General features: G+C 39.6%; 1 protein-coding gene across 1 annotated transcript in view; it reads left to right on the top strand.

Moving 5' to 3' along the window:
• ric1 (RIC1 homolog, RAB6A GEF complex partner 1) overlaps nucleotides 1-24,456 on the top strand; it is a 62,804-nt gene that overhangs the window by 4,383 nt on the left and 33,965 nt on the right. The window contains exon 2 of the mRNA XM_046867711.1: nucleotides 4,617-4,724. Coding sequence (XP_046723667.1) covers nucleotides 4,617-4,724 — 108 coding nt within the window. The remainder of the gene's footprint in view (nucleotides 1-4,616; nucleotides 4,725-24,456) is intronic.

Raw genomic sequence — 24,456 nt, 5'->3', positions numbered from 1 at the left:
TAGTGAATAAAAACGTAGCCCATGTTGTTTTTTGGGATTTGAAAAACTTCTATATTAAAAGGTTGTTCATCCAAGAAACAAAGAGAGCAGACACTTGGGATCAGGATCCGACACTGGTTGCATTCCAGCGTGGTGCACCTGCAGCACTTTGATAAAAGTGGAATGCAGTGCAGATAATTACGGGTGTTTCTGCCGTCCTTAAGATTTTCTTTTTTCATTTGTATTTTTTGAACAGAACAGTTCAAATGACGTGAAAGGAAATATTTTTCGGTACGTCGTTTTTCTGCACATCACAAATCAAGATCAGTGCGGTTTTGCATGTTGGAGTTTAGGCTTTCAATGTTGTGACTGGTTTTAAACAGGTTATTAACTTTAGGCATGAGACGACACACTATTACCCTGGTACAAGGCCCTGTTATGTGGACTGTGTTGGCACAAAAAAAAGAATACATTTATTCTGTAATAAGTTAAACCGTTGCAATATCCATACATTGTTCTGCAACTCATTTTTGCCTACACCACTAACGCGGCAATTCCTACTTGTGGGTGCTTCTGAATTGCTTTTACACGAGTGGGACTTACACCACATTTAGCACACAGGCATTGAGTCTGTCCTGCATTCGTGGACACCTCACCTTTACACTTATACACTCTCAGAAGTGTGTTGGATCGGACCACATGGACCAGCCGTCTCCCCCCACGTGCATCAGTGAGCCTTGGTTACCCATGACCCTGTTGCGGTTCACCACTGTTCCTTCCATGGACCACTTTTGATAAATACTCAGCAATCAACACTCAGGATGTCAACTTTAAGGACACATTGTTCACCTGCTGCCTAATAAAATCCCACCCACTAACAGGTGCCATGACGATTAGATAATCAGTGTTATACACTCATAAGGTATTTTTTAATCTACCTTTAAATGGCCTCATAATTTGTCTATTAAACAAATATGCTTCAGAGAGGCAAAATTCCCCTCTTGTATTTCCTCTTGCAATTCTCCAGACAAAGAAAGTCTGTTTAGTGCTTAGTCTTCACATCCGATTGCTTTAGCCTTTTCCAAGTTACTTGACTTCACTATTTTGTTCAAACTGGACGTGTTTTGTCTCTCAGTAGTTTTGCATTTTATTGTCGAAGGATCTCCGGGGAGCTTTTAATTCAGCAAATGCTGCGGATGGTCCGAGAAATGAAACACCAGACTTTTGTTTACTCAAGCCCCATAGGAAATACCTAAGCGCACTTCCTTTTTTCTGCCCTTCTTTGTTGTTCCTGATTGGCTAGTTAAAGCGAGGAACAGGAAGTCCTCAAAAAGAATCTGTTTGCCTCTCCAGGACATTCCTGAGTGCATACGTGCATGTTTCCTTCCACACATGGGCACGCTTATCCAAAGATCTTTTTATTTCATTCTACCCAAAACAGCTTCAGGTTCTGGCGCATGTTGAGTTCAAGATACTTTTAAATGGAGAATGCGAGCCAGGAGTTGTGGTTGCTATGGTTACCTGCGGTGTATAACAGGTTGTGTTCTTAAAGTATCCATTATTAAATCTAAAGTTGTACAGAAATATGCTGCAGCAGTGATCACATGATGACGTGCTGATGATGACAATGTGGTTCTCGTGCGATCATGCTTCCTCATTATGATTATGCGACAAGAAAAATGTGGTTCTGTTATGGCTGACTGCTTACACACACTCACTCGGTCACACAAAAAATCATCAGGCAAAGGAAATCCTAGGCATATGTTTTGTGTGGGATGTTTCAATGAATGAATTTCCTCCCAATGTGCCTCCTGCTGGTCCTTATTGCTTAGTGAACTGTTCCCAAACCAGCGCTCTGGTCCTTATTGCTTAATGAACTGTTCCTTATGCTGAATGAACTGTTCCCAAATCAGCACTCTGGTCCCTATTACTGAATGAACTGTTCCCAAATCAGCACTCTGGTCCTTATTGCTTAATGAACTGTTCCCAAACCAGTGCTCTGGTCCTTATTGCTTAATGAACTGTTCCTATTACTGAATGAACTGTTACCAAATCAGCGCTCTGGTCCTTATTGCTAAGTGAACTGTCCCTATTGTCGAATGGACTGTTCCCGAGTCGGTGCTCTGGTCCCTATTGCCGAATGAACTGTTCCTAGATCAGAGCTCTCGTACACAATCTCATCTGTTCTTGCAATAGTTTTTGCTTAACATTACTCAATCCACTTCACCTCACTCTTACTTTCTCTCCAGCAGGACCAGGCTTCATCGTGTATTTGACAAATTTGCGTAAACTACGCATCTGCCTGCTAGTTAGGCGCAAACATGGGAGGAATGTTTACTTACCTTTTTAAACACTCTAGTGTTTTCTCTCATCACCCCTTCAAAATCTGTTTAAACATTTTACAAACCACCTGCATATGGCACCCAGTTTAGGAGTTCTGAGTTTTTAGACACAGATATACACACACGTGTATATATTTTTCTCTAACTAGGGGGGAAAGTGGCATAATGGCCAAAAAAAAGCAAATTATTTTTTCTTCAGATGAAAATGAAATGGAAGAATTGAAGCCAATCATTGAGTCTATATATCATTTAAGTGATGATTTATTTTTGAGTATGCTTTTTTTTCTAATCACAAAAAATAAACACTGTTTTCGAAGTTGTAAATTTTTCATAGTTGTGTAACTCGCGCTTAATAGATTCAGGGTAACATTGTTTGTGCCAACTGGTTTCTGACTTATTGTTATTAACCTGTTGGACTGGTATATTGAAAAGAATCCAAACCTCAATATCAATCTGGAATAAAATAGAAAACGGCGGATTGACAGCTGCACCAGTGAAGTCGCTGTGGCTATGCGTCACAGCAGCCACGGCGAAAACTGAAACAAAAGCCACTTGGTTTCTGAGAAATGGAATTTGAAATGTTCAGAAATAAAACCATTGCACACTCTTGTCACCAGTGCAATTGACTTTGTTCTGTTGGTTTTGTGCGGTTGTATATATGTAATGTAACATGCAGGTCTAATAAACATTGAACTTTTTTACGGAGCTGTAAAATCTGGTTTTAAATAGAACCGAGTTGGTTATGTGGTGACGGAAGATATGGTAATATGTAATATGGTGTCTAATTGAAAACCTTTGTGTAGTAATGCTGTGGAGTGACTCATGACTTCAGCGCTACATGACACCTCAGGCTTGTTGGATGCTGATACTAAATTATTTACAAACCCGATTCCAAAAAAGTTGGGACACTTCAAATTGTGAATAAAAACAGAATGCAATGAAGTGTCAAATTTCAATATTTTATTCAGAATACAACATAAATGACATATCAAAAGTTTAAACTGAAAATTTATAATTTTAAGGGAAAAATGAGTTTACATTTCATGGCATCAACACATCTCAAAGTTGGGACATGGCCATGTTTACCACTGTGTGGCATCCCTTCTTTTTTTTTTTTTTTTTTTTTTTTTTTTTTTTTTTAAATAACAGTCTGCAAATGCCTGGGGACTGAGGAGACAAGTTGCTCAAGTTTAGGAATAGGAATGTTGTCCCATTTTTGTCTAATACAGGTTTCTAGTTGCTCAACGTTCTTAGGTCTTCTTTGTCGCATCTTCCTCTTTTATGATGCACCAAATGTTTTCTATGGGTGAAAGCTCTGGACTGCAGGCTGGCCATTTCAGCACCCAGATCCTTCTTCTACATAGCCATGATGTTGTATTTGATGTAGTATGTGGTCTGGCAATTTCATGGTGGAAAATGCAAGGTCTTCCCTGAAGGGCTGCGATTATTTTAATAATCGACTAACCGGATAATTTTTTCTTTATTTTGATTATTGATTATTAAATATTGGCTTATTAAATTTTTTTTAATGGTTTTTCTTAGAACTATAAACCACTAATTTATGGATAAAATTGTTCTTATAAATGCAAAAGTCGTATATTAAGTTTAACTATCCTTAATTTAGACTAAAGCTTGTAGTAGCAGCTTGTCGTTGAGTGCATGTGGGATTTCTTCTTTGAACAAATTCACTCGTGCTTTGTTTCTTACTGTAAAAAACAACAAAAAGAGTATTCAAGGTGAAGCAATTTATGTAAATCAACATTTGTATTGTGTTAATCATTTTAATGATAATTGCAGATTGACAACCATAATTAAAAAACAATATAATATGATAATTTTTGCAATTTCTGTTTAAAAGACATTTTGTTCAGTTAAGATATAAGCATCTAGAATACATAATTAATAAAATTTTATATAATAAATATTTGCATAAATGGAATATTGAAACATTGAACATAGTGACGCGCAGTAAATCACAGTTTTAAAAAAGTCAAAGCGTATAAATTAACTGTTGTAGTAAACAAATGCTATATAAACGAGAATTAAACCGAGAAACGTGGTGTACAAATTAGACTTGACCATTTTACCACCTTCATCCGTGACTTGGGGTGCACGCTTTTTTCCCGCTGCCGGTTCACCCTGAACTCTCCGCCGTTTCGCAAGCGGCTGTGTTATCTTAGTCACGCCAACCTGTAACTTGAGCTGCCTAACTAATCTATGACCAGTTGACGACGATTTTATCATTCAGTTGTTGCAGCACTAATGATATCTCTTTCCTTCTTTTTCCCTCTCCAGCCCGGCGTTCTGATAGCGAGTTATATCGAATCGGAGAAGGCAGCCGCTCAGTTTGGTTTCTATCAGCAGGCCGAATGGAAGCCGGATGACTCCATGATAGCAGTGGCGGTAAGTGGTGCTCGAATCCTTTCATCTTTTTGTGTTTCAGTCTAGCAGTAACTCTCTGTGTATTTTCAACCTCTATCCATACGTCTGCTTCTTGCCGTGTAAATTTCTGCATCTGATTGAGTGTTTGCGCCTGTTTGTTTTTGCTCCTGTTTGTTTATTCTGAAAACATTCTCATCAGGACACTGATTTCAAAAGGATTTAGATTCTTAGTGTTTTCTTATAGACCTTTACCTTTTTGTTAATTTATAATGAATTTATTTAAAACCTGGTGTTCGATCGCTGAGTTTCTTTAAAAAGTCTAAAATGTAAGAAAAATCTGTTCCAGGTCCCAGATCATTTAAAACGGGTCTTTTATTTTCCGATGTCATGCTACAGCTAAGGCTCATTGACACACAATCGCATCACTTTAGAATTGATTAAAAAGCAAATTTATCCCTATCTGGGTGTCTCCAAATGTCTATTGATTATAATTGTATCATTGTTTATTGATGGTGCTTAAATGCAGAACTGTTCGTGTAAATCTTCCTGAGCCTTAGTAGCAGACTGTTGAGATCAATCACAGTCTAAATACTTCTTTATAGTTCTCGAGTTGCTCAGCTAAGGCTCATTGACACGCAATCGCACCACTTTAGAATTTTTTTTATTTATTTGTAGTTCTTTCTTTTCTAAATATAACTCGCTGTATTACGACTACAAACGAGATCAACGTGCAACAGACACAGTTTTCTGTTATTGGCACGAATCTCTTGAATTGTACCGTAGGCGTAAAAACTGCTATATTTTTTTTACTGTTTTGGGGAAGTGCACGTTTAGAGATACTTGGCTTTTAAAAAAAAGGAATTTATGGCTCGGGTAAAGGCAGTTGCTCAGAATGTATTTGTGTATGTTTTTGATGTCGTGATATAGGTCTTCAATTTCATTCTTAACAATCTTAAAAAGGTCTAATTTCTTGAATTTGACTTCGTGAACCCTGCTGAAAACCTGCGATCAGTTTGACGAGTTTGTTCTTGAACTCGATCTGATGTGAACTAACATTTCAGTAGTGCAGTAAAACAGTAATCACGAGGTATTCAACAAGTTTGCATCTTTAGGAATCCAGCTTATAATTTTCTCCTAAGATGAAAAACAGAGACATGGCCTACAGGGAGTGCAGAATTATTAGGCAAGTTGTATTTTTGAGGATTAATTTTATTTGAGGATTTAATTTGAACAACAACCATGTTCTCAATGAACACAAAAAACTCATTAATATCAAAGCTGAATATTTTTGGAAGTAGTTTTTAGTTTTAGCTATTTTAGGGGGATATCTGTGTGTGCAGGTGACTATTACTGTGCATAATTATTAGGCAACTTAACAAAAAACATTCATACCCATTTCAATTATTTATTTTTACCAGTGAAACCAATATAACATCTCAACATTCACAAATATACATTTCTGACATTCAAAACCAAACAAAAACAAATCAGTGACCAATATAGCCACCTTTCTTTGCAAGGACACTCAAAAGCCTGCCATCCATGGATTCTGTCAGTGTTTTGATCTGTTCACCATCAACATTGCGTGCAGCAGCAACCACAGCCTCCCAGACACTGTTCAGAGAGGTGTACTGTTTTCCTCCTTGTAAATCGCACATTTGATGATGGACCACAGGTTCTCAATGGGGTTCAGATCAGGTGAACAAGGAGGCCATATCATTAGATTTTCTTCTTTTATACCCTTTCTTGCCAGCCACGCTGTGGAGTACTTGGACGTGTGTGATGGAGCATTGTCCTGCATGAAAATCATGTTTTTCTTGAAGGATGCAGACTTCTTCCTGTACCACTGCTTGAAGAAGGTGTCTTCCAGAAACTGGCAGTAGGACTGGGAGTTCAGCTTGACTCCATCCTCAACCCGAAAAGGCCCCACAAGCTCATCTTTGATGATACCAGCCCAAACCAGTACTCCACCTCCACCTTGCTGGCGCCTGAGTCGGACTGGAGCTCTCTGCCCTTTACCAATCCAGCCACGGGCCCATCCATCTGGCCCATCAAGACTCACTCTCATTTCATCAGTCCATAAAACCTTAGAAAAATCAGTCTTGAGATATTTCTTGGCCCAGTCTTGACGCTTTCAGCTTGTGTGTCTTGTTCAGTGGTGGTCGACTTTCTGCCTTTCTTACCTTGGCCATGTCTCTGAGTATTGCACACCTTGTGCTTTTGGGCACCCAGTGATGTTGCAGCTCTGAAATATGGCCAAACTGGTGGCAAGTGGCATCTTGGCAGCTGCACGCTTGACTTTTCTCAGTTCACGGGCAGTTATTTTGCGCCTTGGTTTTTCCACGCTTCTTGCGACCCTGTCGACTATTTTGAATGAAACGCTTGATTGTTCGATGATCACGCTCAGAAGCTTGGCTATTTTAAGACTGCTGCATCCTCTGCAATATATCTCACTATTTTTGACTTTTCTGAGCCTGTCAAGTCCTTCTTTTGACCCATTTTGCCAAAGGAAAGGAAGTTGCCTAATAATTATGCACACCTGATATAGGGTGTTGATGTCATTAGACCACACCCCTTCTCATTACAGAGATGCACATCACCTAATATGCAGAACTGTTCGTGTAAATCTTCCTGAGCCTTAGTAGCAGACTGTTGAGATCAATCACAGTCTAAATACTTCTTTATAGTTCTCGAGTTGCTCAGCTAAGGCTCATTGACACGCAATCGCACCACTTTAGAATTTTTTATTTATTTGTAGTTCTTTCTTTTCTAAATATAACTCGCTGTATTACAAACGAGATCAACGTGCAACAGACACAGTTTTCTGTTATTGGCACGAATCTCTTGAATTGTACCGTAGGCGTAAAACTGCTATATTTTTTACTGTTTTGGGAAGTGCACGTTTAGAGATACTTGGCTTTTAAAAAGGAATTTATGGCTCGGTAAAGGCAGTTGCTCAGAATGTATTTGTGTATGTTTTTGATGTCGTGATATAGGTCTTCAATTTCATTCTTAACAATCTTAAAAAGGTCTAATAATTTCTTGAATTTGACTTCGTGAACCCTGCTGAAAACCTGTGATCCGTTTGACGAGTTTGTTCTTGAACTCGATCTGATGTGAACTAACATTTCAGTAGTGCAGTAAAACAGTAATCACGAGGTATTCAACAAGTTTGCATCTTTAGGAATCCAGCTTATAATTTTCTCCTAAGATGAAAAACAGAGACATGGCCTATAAGGACTGAAATAAAACCCACAGAGAAGCAACTAATGCTCTGGACCTCATGAAAATTCAACCCTTTCCAGATTGTGGTTATAATTTTGGCTGTGGTGTTCTCTCCTCACAAGAAAAGGAGCTCAGTAAAAGCCTTTAAACGTGAGGTGAACATGTGTTATAGCTGTTTGAGCAGTTATGCTTTACTCTACGTGCTCGTATGTTTTTGTACTTCTGATACCGGAAATGCTGTCTAGCATCTGCTGATGGTAATTAATATGCTTTTCGTTTACACTGTGTATGTGTTTGTGGGGCAGGCGGTGTGGAAAGAGCATTTCTTATCCTTTAATGGAAACATTTTCACTCCGCATCACAAGCTTTCTAGTTCCTTTTGCGTTAACAGGCATGCTCCTACATGTTAGGATTTCAGGAACATAAAGACCATGTGTGGAGAGAGAGAGAGAGAGAGAGAGAGAGAGAGAGAGAGAGAGAGAGCAATAAAACCGAGGCATGCAAGAGACTAAAACCTGGAAAGGGGAAGTGAAAGTAATGAGCTGTGATTCTGCATTAAATACATAGCACAATTTAAATATTTTCACAATTTCCCTTAATTCTGTTACATACTGTACATAGAACTGATGTTCGGCAATACAATTGTCACCACAACGTTGGCGTAAGTGACTGTTCTGAAAAATGACATTGTTGGAGTTTTTCTTGGCCGGAGTGTGTACTGATTAGCTGTAAAAGCAGCTGATTAAATTGTGGCTACTTTTATTACAGGGCGTGTGTGTATGAGTATTACATTACATTCTGGCTCACTCTTCCAACTGCAGTGTAAATTCCACCTTATGGTTTAGGCACGATTTGTGTATGGGGTTTCACACAGCATGGAAAAGCGCAAATGACCGTGAACTTCTCACATGCCAGTAAATGCAATCTGAGGTCATGCTCCAGTAAGACACGTAACATGTTTGGCTGTTTTTTCTCAATTCCTGTTTTCGTGTGTGTGTGTGTGTGTGTGTATGTGTATGTATGTATGTGTGTATATATGTGCCCGTTTAAGCCGTTAAGCCGTTTTCAAGGTTCGAGCTCGTTGAAGGTCTTCCAGTGATGTTCTTCCGCTCTTGAAGCGCTCGTGCCGCCTTAAAACACCTCGGACAACTCTTTGCAACATCACCGTGTGTCAAACGTACGTCATGTCAGGGGTCTCTTTGGCAGATTTGGCAGAATTTCACGTCTGCTCTTTGGTTTGCTGTCCATGATGAAATCGCAGAATAGCGGCATTAGTCACGAAACCTTTTGAGACCGGCTTATTGTTACAGTGCAGGGTAAACCTCGCTGTATGATTTGGGTGTGATTTGTGGATGGAAAGGTCAAATGAAGGTGAACTTCTCAAATGCCAGTAAATGCAATCTGATGTCATGCTTCATTGAGCAAAGTAACATGTTTGGGTGTTTTTTCTTCTCTCAATTTCAGTCTTTTGCTCTCAAGCTTCATGAGGAAAAATCCTAAAGAGGAACTAGATTTAAAAAGCAAATTTATCCCTATCTGGGTGTCTTCAAATGTCCATTGATTATAATTGTATCGTTGTTCATTGATGTTGCTTAAATGCCGAATTGTTCATGTAAATCCTCCTGAGCCTTTGTAGCATACTGTTGAGATCAATCACAGTCTAAATACTTCTTCATAGTTCTCCAGTTGCTCAGTAACTTCATGGATCTTTTGCCTGTTTGTGTGGAACCGTTCTCCTCTTAAAGAGAGCTCCATCTAGAAGTAGGTTGTTGGGATGAATCTGGCAGTGAAATGAAGAAAGGGACAGGAGCACTGATGACTGGTACCTCAGGCGCATGTATTATGTAGAATAGGACTGGCTGGGAGAAATGTCTGTCCTGCAGCTTTGAAAAACTCCGCCCCCTTTTCTTTGATTAGTGCTTTTCAGGTTCTTCACTTAGTTGATTATTCCGTCATTTAATTGGACAAAGAAGACCCAGAAGTCGGGTCTCTTTAAACGAACAAGTAAGGTTTTTAGAAAAAATTACATATTTATTACTGAAATATGCTACACTGCTACACGGTGTAACAGGTGAAATATGTTGTGGCTCCTTTAAGAGCAGAGCGGCATTTTGGGAATAGCCTGCCGCCGCATTTTTCCGGTATTAATGCATGTGTGCAAGACCGAGGAATATGTCCTTATTTTCTGATGCTCATTTCTAAGTTTCTTTGACTAACCCACAACGCTGTTGCCAAGAAAAATAAAAAAGCACGAGTTTTGGAAACCTGTCTGTGCTTATATGATTTCTGTTGCAACTGGAGTTAGCGAGCTCTCCCTTCACCCAGACTCAACGCGTTACAACGGCTTGTATCTAAACTGTAGCCGACCAAAAAAGTCATTGTTCACTGTCTTCCTCCTTCCTTTCACAACAACTTCTCTCAAAGGTTTATCTTTTGGCATCGTCGTGCGTTTAAAAATCACCATCGGTGAAGCTTTTCTCCCGATGCCGTGCAGCTCAGAACACAGGTGAAGTGTGTTTTCATGCCCGGTTGTTTTCAGCGTGTTGAATGATTCGCATTTCCTGTAGACAGTCTGAGTGAGTGGCAGGTCAAATGTCAGAGGAACCTCATCCATATTTATGATGTGGTGCGGCTCGATTTAGTGGGAGCGCATCTGATTTAATAGAAAGTTTCATTGGTTCACCTGAACCTGTTCGGCAATTTCATCTGTCTAATGTTATGGGGCTCAGTTTTTTGGCTTGAAGTTTGTGAAACCGGGGGAAAAACCCAGGAAAAATTCATAAATTAGCCACTTCATTGTTAAGCCGCAGGGTTCAAAGCGTGGGGGGAAAAAGTAGCGGCTTATAGTCCGGAAAATACTGTAATTGCCATATTACTTTAAAATAAAAATACCCTTGCATTGAGCATAAAGTATATAATGGGGAACTATTCGTTTAATAAAACACAATTATTTTCACTCATGTATTTATTTATTAAAATCAATTTTAAATTACTTTTAAAACAATAATCGCATTGTAGGGTTTTCTTTGTTTTAGTTTGAAATGATCCCTCGTTTTTCTTTGACCTGAATCTTCCCCTTGTGGTTTTCCCAACGGTCCTTCATTTTTCATTCTGCAGCATCTTCAGTGTTACCTGTTTTATTGACAAAAGTATTTGGACACCTGTCCTTTTCCAGCCACACAAGGAGGCACACAAATGTATAGGATGCCCTTGGCTGCTGTAGCATAAATTTTTCCGTTCACTTGAGCTAGGAGACCCAAACTTCTTTCCAGCAATACAATACCCCTCTGCACAAGACCAGTTCTGTGAAGATGTGCTTTACATTGGTTAAAGTGGAAGCTCGTAAATGGCCTGCTATAGAGCTCTGACCTCAACACTACTGAACACCTTTGGGATGAATTACAATGCTGACTTCACCCCAGTTGCTGATTTCCCCCTACACCGGTACCTGACTTTATTAACACACTTGTGGCTGAATGAGAGCAAATCTCTTTAAGTACACCTCAATGTCTATAAACGTCTTTCTGAAACTGTGGCGGTTTGCTGTTACAAGTGTCGACAGCCTTTTTTCCTATTTGGTGTATTTTAACCTGATAAATCTGGACAATTTCAGAGGGTTTGAATGCTTTTGCAGGCTGCTGTGTCTGTGTATACAAGGATGGTCCTTTTCTTTTTCTAATCATCACGATTAGCTTGTGCATTATTTTTTTGGTTGATATTGTGCATATTTTTATTAGATTATTATACCATGGGATGTTGTGATTGGAATGTATTTGTGTAGTTGGAATGTATTTGTGTAGCATTTGTGTAGTTGCCTAACATTCGCACGCTGTAGTACGTGAACAAGTAAAATCGCATCCAAATATGGTTCGTAGTCTTCATTTTAAAAGGTTTTCTTTCAGGATGATGTAAGTCCTGGATTTTCCTGTTTATTAAGAATATTTAGAGTGAATTTTGCCTTGTTAAACATATACATTATATACCCACCCCAAGACCCCACTTATGAATTAGGGTGTGAATGGAGGGTTGATGTGCCACTTTGCAAGCTCCTAGCTCCATTAACGTGTCCATGGGGATTTTGCAAGTGTTGTGTGGTTAAGAAAGGATCCATGATTCAGAATGTGCTGTAACACAAAATAACACCTTTTATTTATTTATTTTTGAAGAAATAAAGCCCTGTAAGTACAAGGAGTAATGGACATGAAATAGAGAGATGGTCAATAGAAAGTAAAGAGAGATTGGTTTCGTTCTCATCAGGGCAACACTGCTCTGTGCTTCAGCTTTCGGCAGCATGTGATCCACCAGTCACGTGTGTGCGCAAATGTGAGCGGTGGATTAAAACATGAGCCTTCTCTTGTTTTGAGAAACAGATTCGTTCTTTTCCATTAGACATCAACAGCGAGATCATAGCAGCTTATATTTTTAAACTGTTGGTTGTATTATTATTATTATTTTTATTATTACTATTATTTATTATAAGGAATGTTATTATTTGGGCTGAAATAAGTTTCTTTTAAAGCAGCATAGCAAAATAATAACAGGTCACACTAACATTATTATTATTATTATTATTATTATAATTATTAAAGCATCTTTTATATTAGAAATCTTTGTGGTTTGAAGACGTATCCGATTGCCACAGAATCTGCTGACACGCAAGGTTTCTGTATCTCTAGCAGTATTGCACATCTCCACTTTCAGCCACTGAATCATGTTTTCCGAAATGTCTGTCTATTGATTCGCTTAAAAAAGTCGAATAAGTTAAAAGATCAAATTTGTGCTTTATATGAAAATGGACCAGGCTTTTTTCCCCCCAGGCATGAGTCCTAAGCTTAGGGTACACTAAGCATGACTTGCACTATATGCACAAGTCCTGGGACACCTGCCTTTTTCCAGCCATTGCGGTTCCTACCCAGAATGTTACCTCTTTAAACATACAAGCGTTAGTCTCCGTTCATGACTCATTATTTAGTACCCTGTGCTCTACTCCACTTTCACCCTGTCAGGTTTCAAATGCACTGGTGCACACGCAACCCTTGGACCCGACTCTTTTTCAGCCGTTTCCTTTCTCGTACCTTCTAGCGATTTGCGGGTGGAAAATAAACCAATAAGCGAAGCCAGTTATTTTTAGACATCCCCCGTCTTCAAATAATATTTATGCAACACGAAAACCATGGCTGAGGCAAAACTTGAAACCACTAACACACACTGTTTAATAATCACCACATCCTCTGCTTTTACCACACCACCTCACGTTTAGTCTCACGTGGACACACACATCCCTGCGTGTGTGTGTTGTAAAGAAACAAAGAGGTTTTTCTCTCTTTTTTCTTTAAGACAGGAAGTGGAGATCAAGTCTAGTTCTAAATACAGACAGCAGGCCGCGTGTGTGCGAGCGAGGGTTTTCTTGCTATACTGCAGACACAATCTCTGCAAATAATTTCTTAACTTCATGCCTTGGTTTATGATCTGCATCATTCATATTGTGTAATTTGTTTACAGCATTGTATTGCAACCTGCATTTTTTTCATTGACTGATACCTTTTTTTCGTCCTGTAGTTTTATCATGGGTAACTGCATGCGAGACTAAATGCAAGAAAATGTTAGGTTGACTCAAAGTGGGAGGAAGAAGTGCAGGCTTAAGTATCAGTTACAAACGTGTGGATTGATGTCAACTGCTCAATGATTGCTAGATGAGTAACTGAGATGAGTGATGTTCCTCAAACAAAACCATGTAGATGCAAGTTGTTTGATCTACAGCAGATGTTTGTGTCTACACCGACCAGACATTAATTTCTAGCCACCAATCAGGGATAGCATTATGACCACTTGCCTAATATTGTATCGGTTCCCCTTTTGCTGTCAATTCAGTCCTGACCCGTCGAGGATAAACTTCTTCAGCAGATTGAGCTACAGTAGGTTGTCTGTTGGAGCGGACCACACGGACCAGCCTCCTTTCCCACATGCACCAATAATCCTTGGCTGCCCATGACGCCGTTTCACCACAGTTCTTTCTTGGACCACTTTTGATAGATGCTGACCACTGCAGACCAGAAACATCACACAAGAGCTGCAGTTTTGGAGATGCTCTGACCCAGTGGTCTAGACATCACAAACTCGCTCAAATCCTTACGCTTGCCCATTTGTTCCGCTTCTAACACGTCAACTTTGAGGACAAAATATTCACTTGCTGCCGAATATATCCCACCCACTAACGGGTGCCGTGATGGAGATAAGCAGTGTTATTCAGCCACCGGTCATAATGTTATGCCTGGTCAGTGTGTGGCACGGAGTGTTCCATAATTTGATCGAGCTGTCAATCTTGTCAGCAGCCATGTTGATTGGATAGAACTTGCTGAGTATGACTCGGGTTTGAGAGACCATCCGTGGTTCTTAAGAAATCTGAGGGGAAGTGGGAGCTCAGTGTTAAGATGTTAGATTGCCATGAGTTTGAATCCCAGCACAACTGAGCTGCAGCTCTTGGGCCCTTGAGCACGGCCCTTAACCCTCCACTGCTCAGCTGTATAAACGATTGCAGGGCGTTTTTTAATAAGGATGTCTGCTAAATGCTGTAATTGCAAAAAAGCGGAAGCATTCATTAAAAAAAATTTAAAAACACTGCAAATGTTAAACCCCCTTATGAGGATTTATTTTCAAAACATTAGCATTTATTGGATGAAATCAATACATGAAGCAATCCTTATGATATAACACCATTCCTGTTTCATAACAGTACATTGTGACCGGTTCAACTTTGACCCCTGGTAAAACATCATGACTTTTTCCACCCTGAACCAATAACCTGTGTGTGGGTGTGTGTATGTAGCAAGAAATAGAATACGGTGAATACTGTGGCTCCTTGAACAGCAGTCTCAGGATGAACACACTTCCTGTTATTGTTGCGGTCTGTGTAGACGTTCCGGCATGCTTTATAATGAAACGAGGAGAGGACAAGGTGTGCGTAAAAGAGCGCTCATTGAACAAATCGGTTTGTTGGCTTGATGTGACGTGTGTAAACGGTGGAGTCGGTTTTAATATAGATACTGGAAGTATTTGATGTACTTCACAATATTATTACTACTTTACCAATGCTTTGGTTTGATCAGTTTCCCGTTTGAAGTTTTAGTGACGTTCTTTGAGTAATGTTGACATTTTATCTACATGGAGTTTAGAAGCCAAGACAGTCAGCATTTCAGCTTAAAAAAAGAATTCCCAGTGTATTTTCAGTTGCGTGACCGGAAAATATTTGGAATATTCACAATTGTAAAAAGTTTCATATTCAAATAAAGTAGCCTTTTGTCCAATCAAGTAATGCAACCGCGATGCTGCATTCAACAAGCAGTCGGCCCTTTAGCTAAATATCCAAACCTCCACCTACTCCCCACTTACAAACCACAAAACAGTCAGCTCTCGACACACAGGTCCTCTTCCTTTCCAGAAACCTGTTGCTTTTGGTGCCAGGGAACCCGATGATGTCAGGAATTTTTATTGCTCTGTTAAGTTTGCTGGAGACGCTGGACAGATGGGCTGACTCAAAACTCAAAACCTGCATCAGCGAACAAGGCTATTCTTTGTTTTCAAAATTATTTTTCGTGACTTTTGTATTTTGAAGCCTCTGTGTGCATGCAGAATAAATAACCGATACAACCGTTTAATACTAAGGTCACTCAGTAAGTACTTGATAAGGATTTGTTCGTTCGTTCATCTAATTAGTCAATTGTGTGTCAGCAGGGCCGATAAGGGCAAGCGGATTCGGATTATATTCACATTGTTTCAGAATAGAGGGAAAATGTGCTCTCGGTGATGTTCACTGTGCCACACAAGTCTCTAGAATGCTTTCAAGGAGAAACATAGATTGAGCAGTAGTTCTGTAGATGGAAAAAAAAGATAGAAATAAGCAGAGAATGGAAAAGAGTGGTTGCAGTAACTCTGTACAGTTGTAGGCAGAAAAGCATCTATAAGGCAGATAGGCTACAACAGCAGACAACCATGTCTGGTTTCACTTCTGCCAGAAATCCGAGCCTGAACACTGGCCTGGTGAAGTCTAGAAAAACAGCCTGGTCTCAAAATAATTGAGGCTGTTTTCAGAGGATGCATGAACATTTATGATGCCTGTATTCCCAATTTTTTTCTCATAATTGAAGACTTCAAAAATATAGTGCTTTACTTGTATATTATACACCCCAAGCATGAAAATATTACCCTTAGGAACTCCAAAGGTGTAAATTCCCGTGTTAACATCTTAGACAAAAAGGGGTTTCAGGAATTTTCAAGACTAAAAAACTTTCAATTGGAATATATTTGAATTAAGGGAAATAAACTGGGAATTTACTAAATTGCAGAGATCTTAAATGTAGTTAAGAAAACTAATTTTGCAGGATCATTTTGGATAAAACAACCAGATTTAATTTTAGTTGATTTTTCTACCCTGCACTTTTATCAATCACATGCACACAGCACTCTTACTGCAGGGCAACTGAGGCCACGCCCCTCCATGTACTACGCAATGCTCCGTAACATAACGCTGATCATTTCTTAAATCTTGCACACAAAATAATGTAAAAAAAAAACCCCAAAACAAACAGAACTGTCCACTGTGTTTTCACATAAAACGTCCTTGTGCTGTGTGTAAGATATTGTGCAACAAAACTATACTTACAATTAAATCCTTTAAAAAGTCATTTTGTTTTTAAAATCTTTGTTTTGCTCATGAACCAACATTATTTTCAATCGTATATAATACAGATAAAATTTCCGCAAAAGTTTTTAATTCATTCCCCCTAAATTCCTGTTTTCAACTTGAAAGATTTCCCAAATTCCCTGGAAGAATTTCCCATAGAAAGTTTGCAGAAATTTCCCAGAAATCTTCCTCCCCTTTGCAACAATACTCGAAAAAATAACTATTTAGGGGTAAAAAGCAATTTGTACCATTGCGCAAAAAAAAAGGCAGTTTCCTGAATTTGTGATAATTGAGTGCTTTTTTTCGTTATGACTCTGCATATTAAGATCAGACATTAACGTCACCGCTGTGGAATGTATTCGTTTAAAGGAGCCTTTAGCAGCAAACTATTATTCAGCTCGAGCAAAAACCAAGGCGGCATGTCGAAAAAGCAAACTATCCAAGTGCTGAATAATGTATGAGAAGAAAAGTGACAGCTTCTGCTGAAAGAACCCTTACAGCAGGTTTCAGGGGAAAGTAGTCAGCCAGATGATTGAAGCAGAACTAATGTGAAGGAACAGCCTTGGATCACCTGATGTGATGCAGAATTTTAGTTTTATTTTACATATATGTGCATTTAAATTTAAATTTCATTACTTTAAATTTCATTGGTTATTTTGTTACTGCTGAACCACAGTACCACAGTTTACAAATGCCTCTAAGCAAACCAAAAAAGGCTCATAAAGCACTTTTTTTTTTTTTTTAAATAAAAAGGCTATTCAGAGAGAGCGAGAGAGATTTCCTCAGCATACCACAGCATATTTGAACAGCATGTTCATAAAAGCACAACAGAGTGCAATAGAGACTTCTGGCTTCTGTAGCAATTAGGCTAACTTATTTATCGCCTACTATACCTGAACCAGCTTCACGCTAAGTAAGTTCAGGGGTCCCCATTCCACACTTCGCTATGGTTCCACACTTCGCTCCTGGGTGGCTGGAACAGTGTCCGTCTCATTCCTCACTGACGGTGTAACCCTTTCTGGCTTAGCGTTTCCTGTGGAGTTATTCATATTTAGATTCACGTTTTTTAAAAAGATTACTAGTACTAACTAAATATTTATTTTATAAAGAATGTTACCATCGCTTGAGGCTGGAAAATTGGATTTTGAGCCGACGACAGAGACCTAGTAAATACAGCGCATTGCTTTACGGTGCGTTTTGTTTGTAAACATTTCATAATATTACTAGTGTTGCCTCCTTTGTTCACTATTACACTACTGCATATGCTGCATCTGACAGTTGGTGTTGATTAGTTTAGAAATATGAGCCCACTTTTAAACATTTCAACATTGCCATCATGACTGATTGTCAGCAGACTAACGTACACCGTGCATGGATATCAAACGTACAAACATCGGCCATCTTTTAGGTACGGAAAATGACAAGCAGCAGCTTCTAATTGATCATTCGCATCAACGTATACGGAGATAAAGTATCGATACAGCATCGTTTGTCCCGAAGCTTCTCGGTAGTCCGGTATTGATCCAGTTACGCTCCAGTCCAAAACATTCTGGCTCTCTGTACCAATACATAGCTGCGGGATACAGCTTTAAAATCTATTCGATTCATCAGCACACTGGAGCAGGAGAACAGTGCAATCCATATCACGACCACAACTAAGATCCATATCACGGCCACGACTAACCGCAGTGTTTCTCTTCTAATTCGGGATCGTAGGTGTAATGTTTCCTCACACAGCCATTTCTTTGCTTTGAAATGTACCTTAAATGTGTGAGACGAGGAAAACAGAGACCGTAAGCAAGACAAGGGAGTGAGACAAGAAAAAATGAAAAGAGGATGATGAGAGGTGAGAAATGCAGGCAAAAAAAGATCTGGGGAGAGAGAGACCGCAAGAAGGATGGAGATGGTGAGAAGGAAAATGATGAGTAAGAAGGAAAGAAAGACCATTTTAGAGTAAAGAGAAGCGCAGAGATGTGTAGGAAGAGAGAAAACCAGGGAGGAGGAAAGACTGAGACGAAGATTATGGCGGAGTAATGCAGAAAGGAAGACTGAAAGTAATAGAGATTGGATGAACTGAAGTTTGTCATGAATGAGCATGAATCTGACCATCCTGATGCTGAATACTTGAATCCTCTCTTTAACCATGTTCTAACTGAACACTTCCACTTCCTGGGGGAAGCTCATGCAGCTCACACTGCTGAGAAACACTACGCTTGCTCTGCGCTCATGCATTGCTCAGCAGTTTGCATGCGTGTAATGCTGAAGGACAAATCCAAGCTCTGCGTGCATCTTTTATCAGTATGAATGCGGATTTCAAACCTGCTTCTGTTGTGTCCTTCCCACAAGTTCGTACTTATTTTTTCTTTTTTTTTTCTTTTCTCATTAAACTCCTGAAAAACAGGTTTTTTCCTAAGCCTCAGGAATCAACTTTCACTCCTGCAGCAGTTTTGAGACATTCAGTCGTTCTTACATTTCTTATATATATTTGTATATAGATTTCATCTTATCCAGCTTGGCACGGCATCCGAATGAGAATTCGCTGCCGGTTATCTGGGCTTCATTTAACCGTGGTTGCATACGTTCTCTTTCACACTTGAGTAATAAACATGAGGAACTGAAGCATCTTTTAAAAATTGAGTTTACCAACATATTCTCACCAAAATCAAAGTGCTGCTAGTCATTATAGAGCAACTAGTAGGACTTTTGTTGCCTAGCTGTTCTGTGGAGCATTGGCAAGGTGGGTAGGAATACAGTAGATAGTGAGGCCAGTAGGGATGGTAAGATTCACATCGGTGCTTCGGCATAAAAGTTAACGATGTGATGCATCGATTTTTAAAAAGTGTTCATCGGGTAGAACTTGGCATTTGTATCACGACGCATCATTTTAAACACATTGCATTGGTAAAACTTGACTTATTTATATATAATTAGTAGATGCGCTTTTTATACAAGTTAAAGTATAAACTTTGATTGATTGATTTATTTATCTGGAATTTTCAATTTTCCATTGGGATGAATAAAGTATCTATCAAATACTTCCATCCAGAAAGTAAGCAATAATTTGTGACCAGTATTTTAAATGTACTTTGATTTCGCCATCTGTTTTTCAAGCACGTTCTGTGGTATGTAAATATAAAGTGTCTGCAGTGTTGTGATACTTCATATTTACGTACCACGGAACATGCTTGAGAAACAGATGGCGAAATCAAAGTACATTTAAAATACTGGTCACAAATTATTGCGAGGCATGTCCTGAGAGTCACATAGATTAACATGGCATCTTCCTGGAGACAGAACAGGAAAAGGACATCTGTTTTAAAAAAATAACAATTTCCACTACAAAGACCTGTTTGTGAGTGGAACATGTTAAAAGTCAGAAGGCACTTAGTTATCATTTGCTCTCTGACTGAACTAAAGGAATAAAAGTGAACCTCCTGTACCATTTTGAATCATATTGCATCATATCGTATCCATAGCTGCTTCATATTCATCTTTAATGTATAGTTTTGTTTTGTTTCAGTTTTTAGGCTACGCATCGGCCATAGTGATAGAGCTGCACATCACTAAGGGGCCAGGAAGAACCCACTGGACAATGAGTTGTCTTTGCATCAGCAAAGAGGTCCACCTGAGCCTTGCCTTATTTTTCCCAGACCTTGTGCAGACACCACATACAGGACAGGATCCATTCTAAGATCAAGTCATCATTTTGTTTATTGTACCGCTCAAACTCTGCATGGTTCAGTATAAATTAGTGCATAATCAGTTGGGGTTCCCAGAGATTATTTACATTAGTTGGAGGTCAGAATGCCAATAAAGTACAGTTCATGTGGCCAAATATTTTTTAATGTACACGTTGCATCACATCTGGTGCCTTCTGCATGCCCAGGAACTTGTATAGACTTGTGGAAGCGAACCCTACACTTTGTGTCGCTCAGTTTCAGCAAGAACATGTTTCAACACCACTCCAAGGTGGACTTGTGAGGGGTGAATGATTTTCAGGTGTTTGTGCATGTGTCTATTAACAATCAACATCAAATGTTGGAGCGGATGAACACAGGGTGTGGTAGTGATAAACATGGTTGTTTATGCCCCAGATGTTTGCTTAGAGATTTAATTTTCTGCTTGTTTTTTTGGTTCTTAGGTTATAATGACACATCTGGTAGCTGAGCCATGATTATTAGATCCCTCAGCTTTTGAGAGCTCCAGGGTGCTACCCAAAACCTGGCAACCTTATTGACCAGGTTAAAAAAAGATGCAAGCGAGTATATTAGAATTTTGTTTGACACACACACACACACACACACACACACACACACACACACACACACACACACACACACACACACACACACACACACACCCCACCATGTCATTGGGATACACTACAAGCGGAGGTGTTCTGTCCTCAGGCCACATGTAAAAGATACTAGAGTCTGGCTTGCGTCTTCATTTTTTCCCTATGTTTAACCACGAGGGGAAATTTTATATCAGGCTTGTTGCGAGATGCCACAGCAATCCATGTCCAAGAGGCCAAGTAAACCAAATGGCTTTCGGTCTCTGTCTTATATCAGTCATAGTGATATTTGCCAATAGAGGGCATCTGTGAAGTCCTTGACATTAGCAGCATTTTGGATAAATGCAGATTGTCTGGATTCACCCATCTTGTAGTAAACTCAATTGATTGCTCTTGTGTAATGAGAAGATCTGGAATGTGAAGGGATTAAGGAGAAAACTGGAAGTGGCAGATGATAGCTGTAATTCTTTTCTGTGATTTGAAATCCAAAAATCCAGACAATCCAGGTTTTGTTTTCCAGTCCTAGGTATATTTGCTTGTTTATACAGTGGAACCCACTTATCTCGACCTCGGTTAACTCGACAACCCTATTAAGTCGACGTTTTTGAAGTGGAACCGCCAAATTCCACTTCAAAAAAAGCATTTTTTTATTGGTTATGTCGTCGACTTTATGTCGCCGAACCCTGATATCTCAAGCACAAGGGGGAAAGAGTTGCGATTTAACGTCAGTTATCTCGGTGCAGCCGCAGAAGAACTCGCGAAAGTGGCGGAAAAATCAAGGCTTACAGATGCTACAGGTGTTGAATTGTATACTGGTGAATCTCTGCTGTTAGTTAGTGCACATATGCCTTTTGTTGTTGTTATGTGATGAATGGGAGGCAAAAGTAGAAGCGCGGCACTGAACAGCACACGGAGAACGTGGGATGAGCAGCAAAAGCATAGAATGAACACCGGCAGGCTGGGGGGGAATCGCGATGCGCTTTGGAAAGAAAAGCGCAGCCGTTGAGAGAGTGCCGGTGGGAAGGCATGTACCAGGATACGCATGAGCGATAACAACGACCGCCGTGAACCAACATATACCAACAATAACGGACAGTCAGAGTGTGGAAGTTTAAATTGGAGCTGTTGATGAGTGCAAAACGAGCACCATATGTGCGCGATTGAAGCCGGGAGCTTCAGAGAAAGCGGCCGAGAAAGCACACACCGAAGGGGGCGTGGCAGGTGGATTCCTGATAGTTAACATGTGCTGTATGTATTTTTATAGCATGCCTTCATCAAACAAATCGCGGCAACGCTGTTGTGTAAAAAACCTCCAAAAACACGTGCATGCACATTCTCATTTATTAACGCACATCATGTACATAAAGAAATTTCAAGCACGTTAATATATAGCCGCCATATTGATTTTCGTTTATCTCTATCTATATTTTTGGCAACCCCCTAGGACATCGACATAACCGGGTTCCACTGTATTTGCAGTCGACTGATGGATTTTACCGATAGCAGTCTTGGATGGTACTTGCCAATAACCAATTAATCAACAAATTGTTTTTACTGATTAAAAAAAAAAAAAAAACACTTCAAATTAACCTCTCATGGTGTCAGTGATTCGCCCTAGAGGCCCTCTAATGCTGTATAACGCTACCCGGAAAAACTATCGGTATGGATTTTTGCCGATAGTTCCAGCAATCAGCTATCGTTGCAGATGAATCAGCAAAACCGATGAATCGGTCGACCTCTTGTTTCAAATCCCTTAGTAATATTTACTAAAACAACTTAAAACTAGCCCCAGTATTGGCTATATTTAACTTCAGACAACGTTAAGGAATGTGCAAAATGCTGTCAGTAATCTACCAGTAATTGTGTGTTTTAGGTCACTGAAAAATAAATTAGTCAGTGTTTATTTTGGGTCTCTACATTCTGAATGAGAATGGAAACGAATTGGGTCATGTGTTTAGATGTTGATTAGAAATGCGATGCAAGCTCACTGAGGTGAAATTACTCTTGTAAATTGTTAGGATGGAGTGTATAAAACATGCATTTGTCCAACAATGCAAATGTTTACTTGCTTTTCTTAGCCATTGATTTAGTGTTTCGGAATTTATTTATTTTTTGATAGTCTTGTCCTTTTAAATTTCTGCTTCCTCCTTGTTTAGGCTGCGAATTGATCGAGGGATGCTGTTGTGCAATCGTATGCAACTGCTGAGATTTTCCCACACATACTTTAAAATAAATACCATGACCATTAAGGCATTTTTTTTTGGAACCCTCGCACAGATTTCTTGCCAGCAGGGCATGGGTTCTAAATGACAAATAGATATCGGTTATTTGGGGTTCAATGAACTAAGGTTGCATTTGTAATATACATGAGGAACTGAACCATCTTCAGGGAGGAACTTTGCCAAGTTCTTGTGATCATTATGGAGAAGGGAAGCTATAATAAAATTCAAACAGGGTTGCAACTAGTAGGGCTTTTGTTGCCTGGTTATGTGGAGCATTGGCAAGGTGGATAGGAATACAGTAGATACTGAGGCCATGGATAGTAATGCACCAGTTCACCCCCCCAGTTGTCTGCCAAGGCCAGGAAGAACCACAGTGGACAGTTTGTCCTTGCATCAACAAAGAGGTCCACCTGAGAGTTGCCAAATCTTTTCTCAGACCTTGTGCAGGCACCACCTGCAGGAAACACCACTCCAAAGCATGCACTTGAAGGACCCTAAAGCCTGTAAATGGGCCCCACCTAAGGTGCTTCGACCCGTTGGAGGTCATTTTGCCAAACTATTTTCAGCATGGCCTGTGCGCAATGAATAAAGACATGGCAGGTTCGAGGCTCAAAATGACCTCCCACTTAGTACATTCTAAAACGCTTAACATGGCTTAATGCCATAAGACAGCATTCTATCTCTCCCTTTTTTTTTTCTCAAATACACTGCTACTTCCTGTGTCTGGCAACCGGATACTTGCAGAAAGTATACATTTACACTTCTGTTGTAAACTGCTTTCAATTTTGATTTCATTTTCTTTCTTAGGGTTTGTCTCCATTTTCTATTTTTACCCATTTCTAGGCCTATAGAACACACACACACACACACACACACACACACACACACACACACACACACACACACACACACACACACACACACACACTATCTAACTTTACAAACAGTTCTATGATTTCTATGTACCTCTTTGTATGTACATCGATGAGTGGGAGTGAGTGAGAGGAGGCTTTTTTTTCCTCTTGGCATTCCACTGTCACAGCATCCATCTGGAGTGTCTGTCTGCATTCCACCATGGGTAATAACTGTCCCCGCTTTGTGTTTTTCCTCCATGCCGTTGCCATGGAGACGGCACCTATTTGTTTTGGTCGTTGTCTTGTCTGAATCAACACAAGACACATGGCTCATGAAGTTATGACCTTGGTTTCAGAACTAAAATGTGTCAGGATATTGTTGGATATTTTATAGCTTTAAAGGCTGCCTTTCTGTTCCCGAAGTGATGCACGCGATCAGAAGCAAATTTTAAATTAGCTGTGGTAGTCAAACAATATT

This window comes from Silurus meridionalis, chromosome 15 (assembly GCF_014805685.1).
Source record: "Silurus meridionalis isolate SWU-2019-XX chromosome 15, ASM1480568v1, whole genome shotgun sequence".
In the NCBI taxonomy this organism is placed as follows: Eukaryota; Metazoa; Chordata; class Actinopteri; order Siluriformes; family Siluridae; genus Silurus; species Silurus meridionalis.
This window is presented reverse-complemented; position numbering and strand designations above follow the sequence as displayed.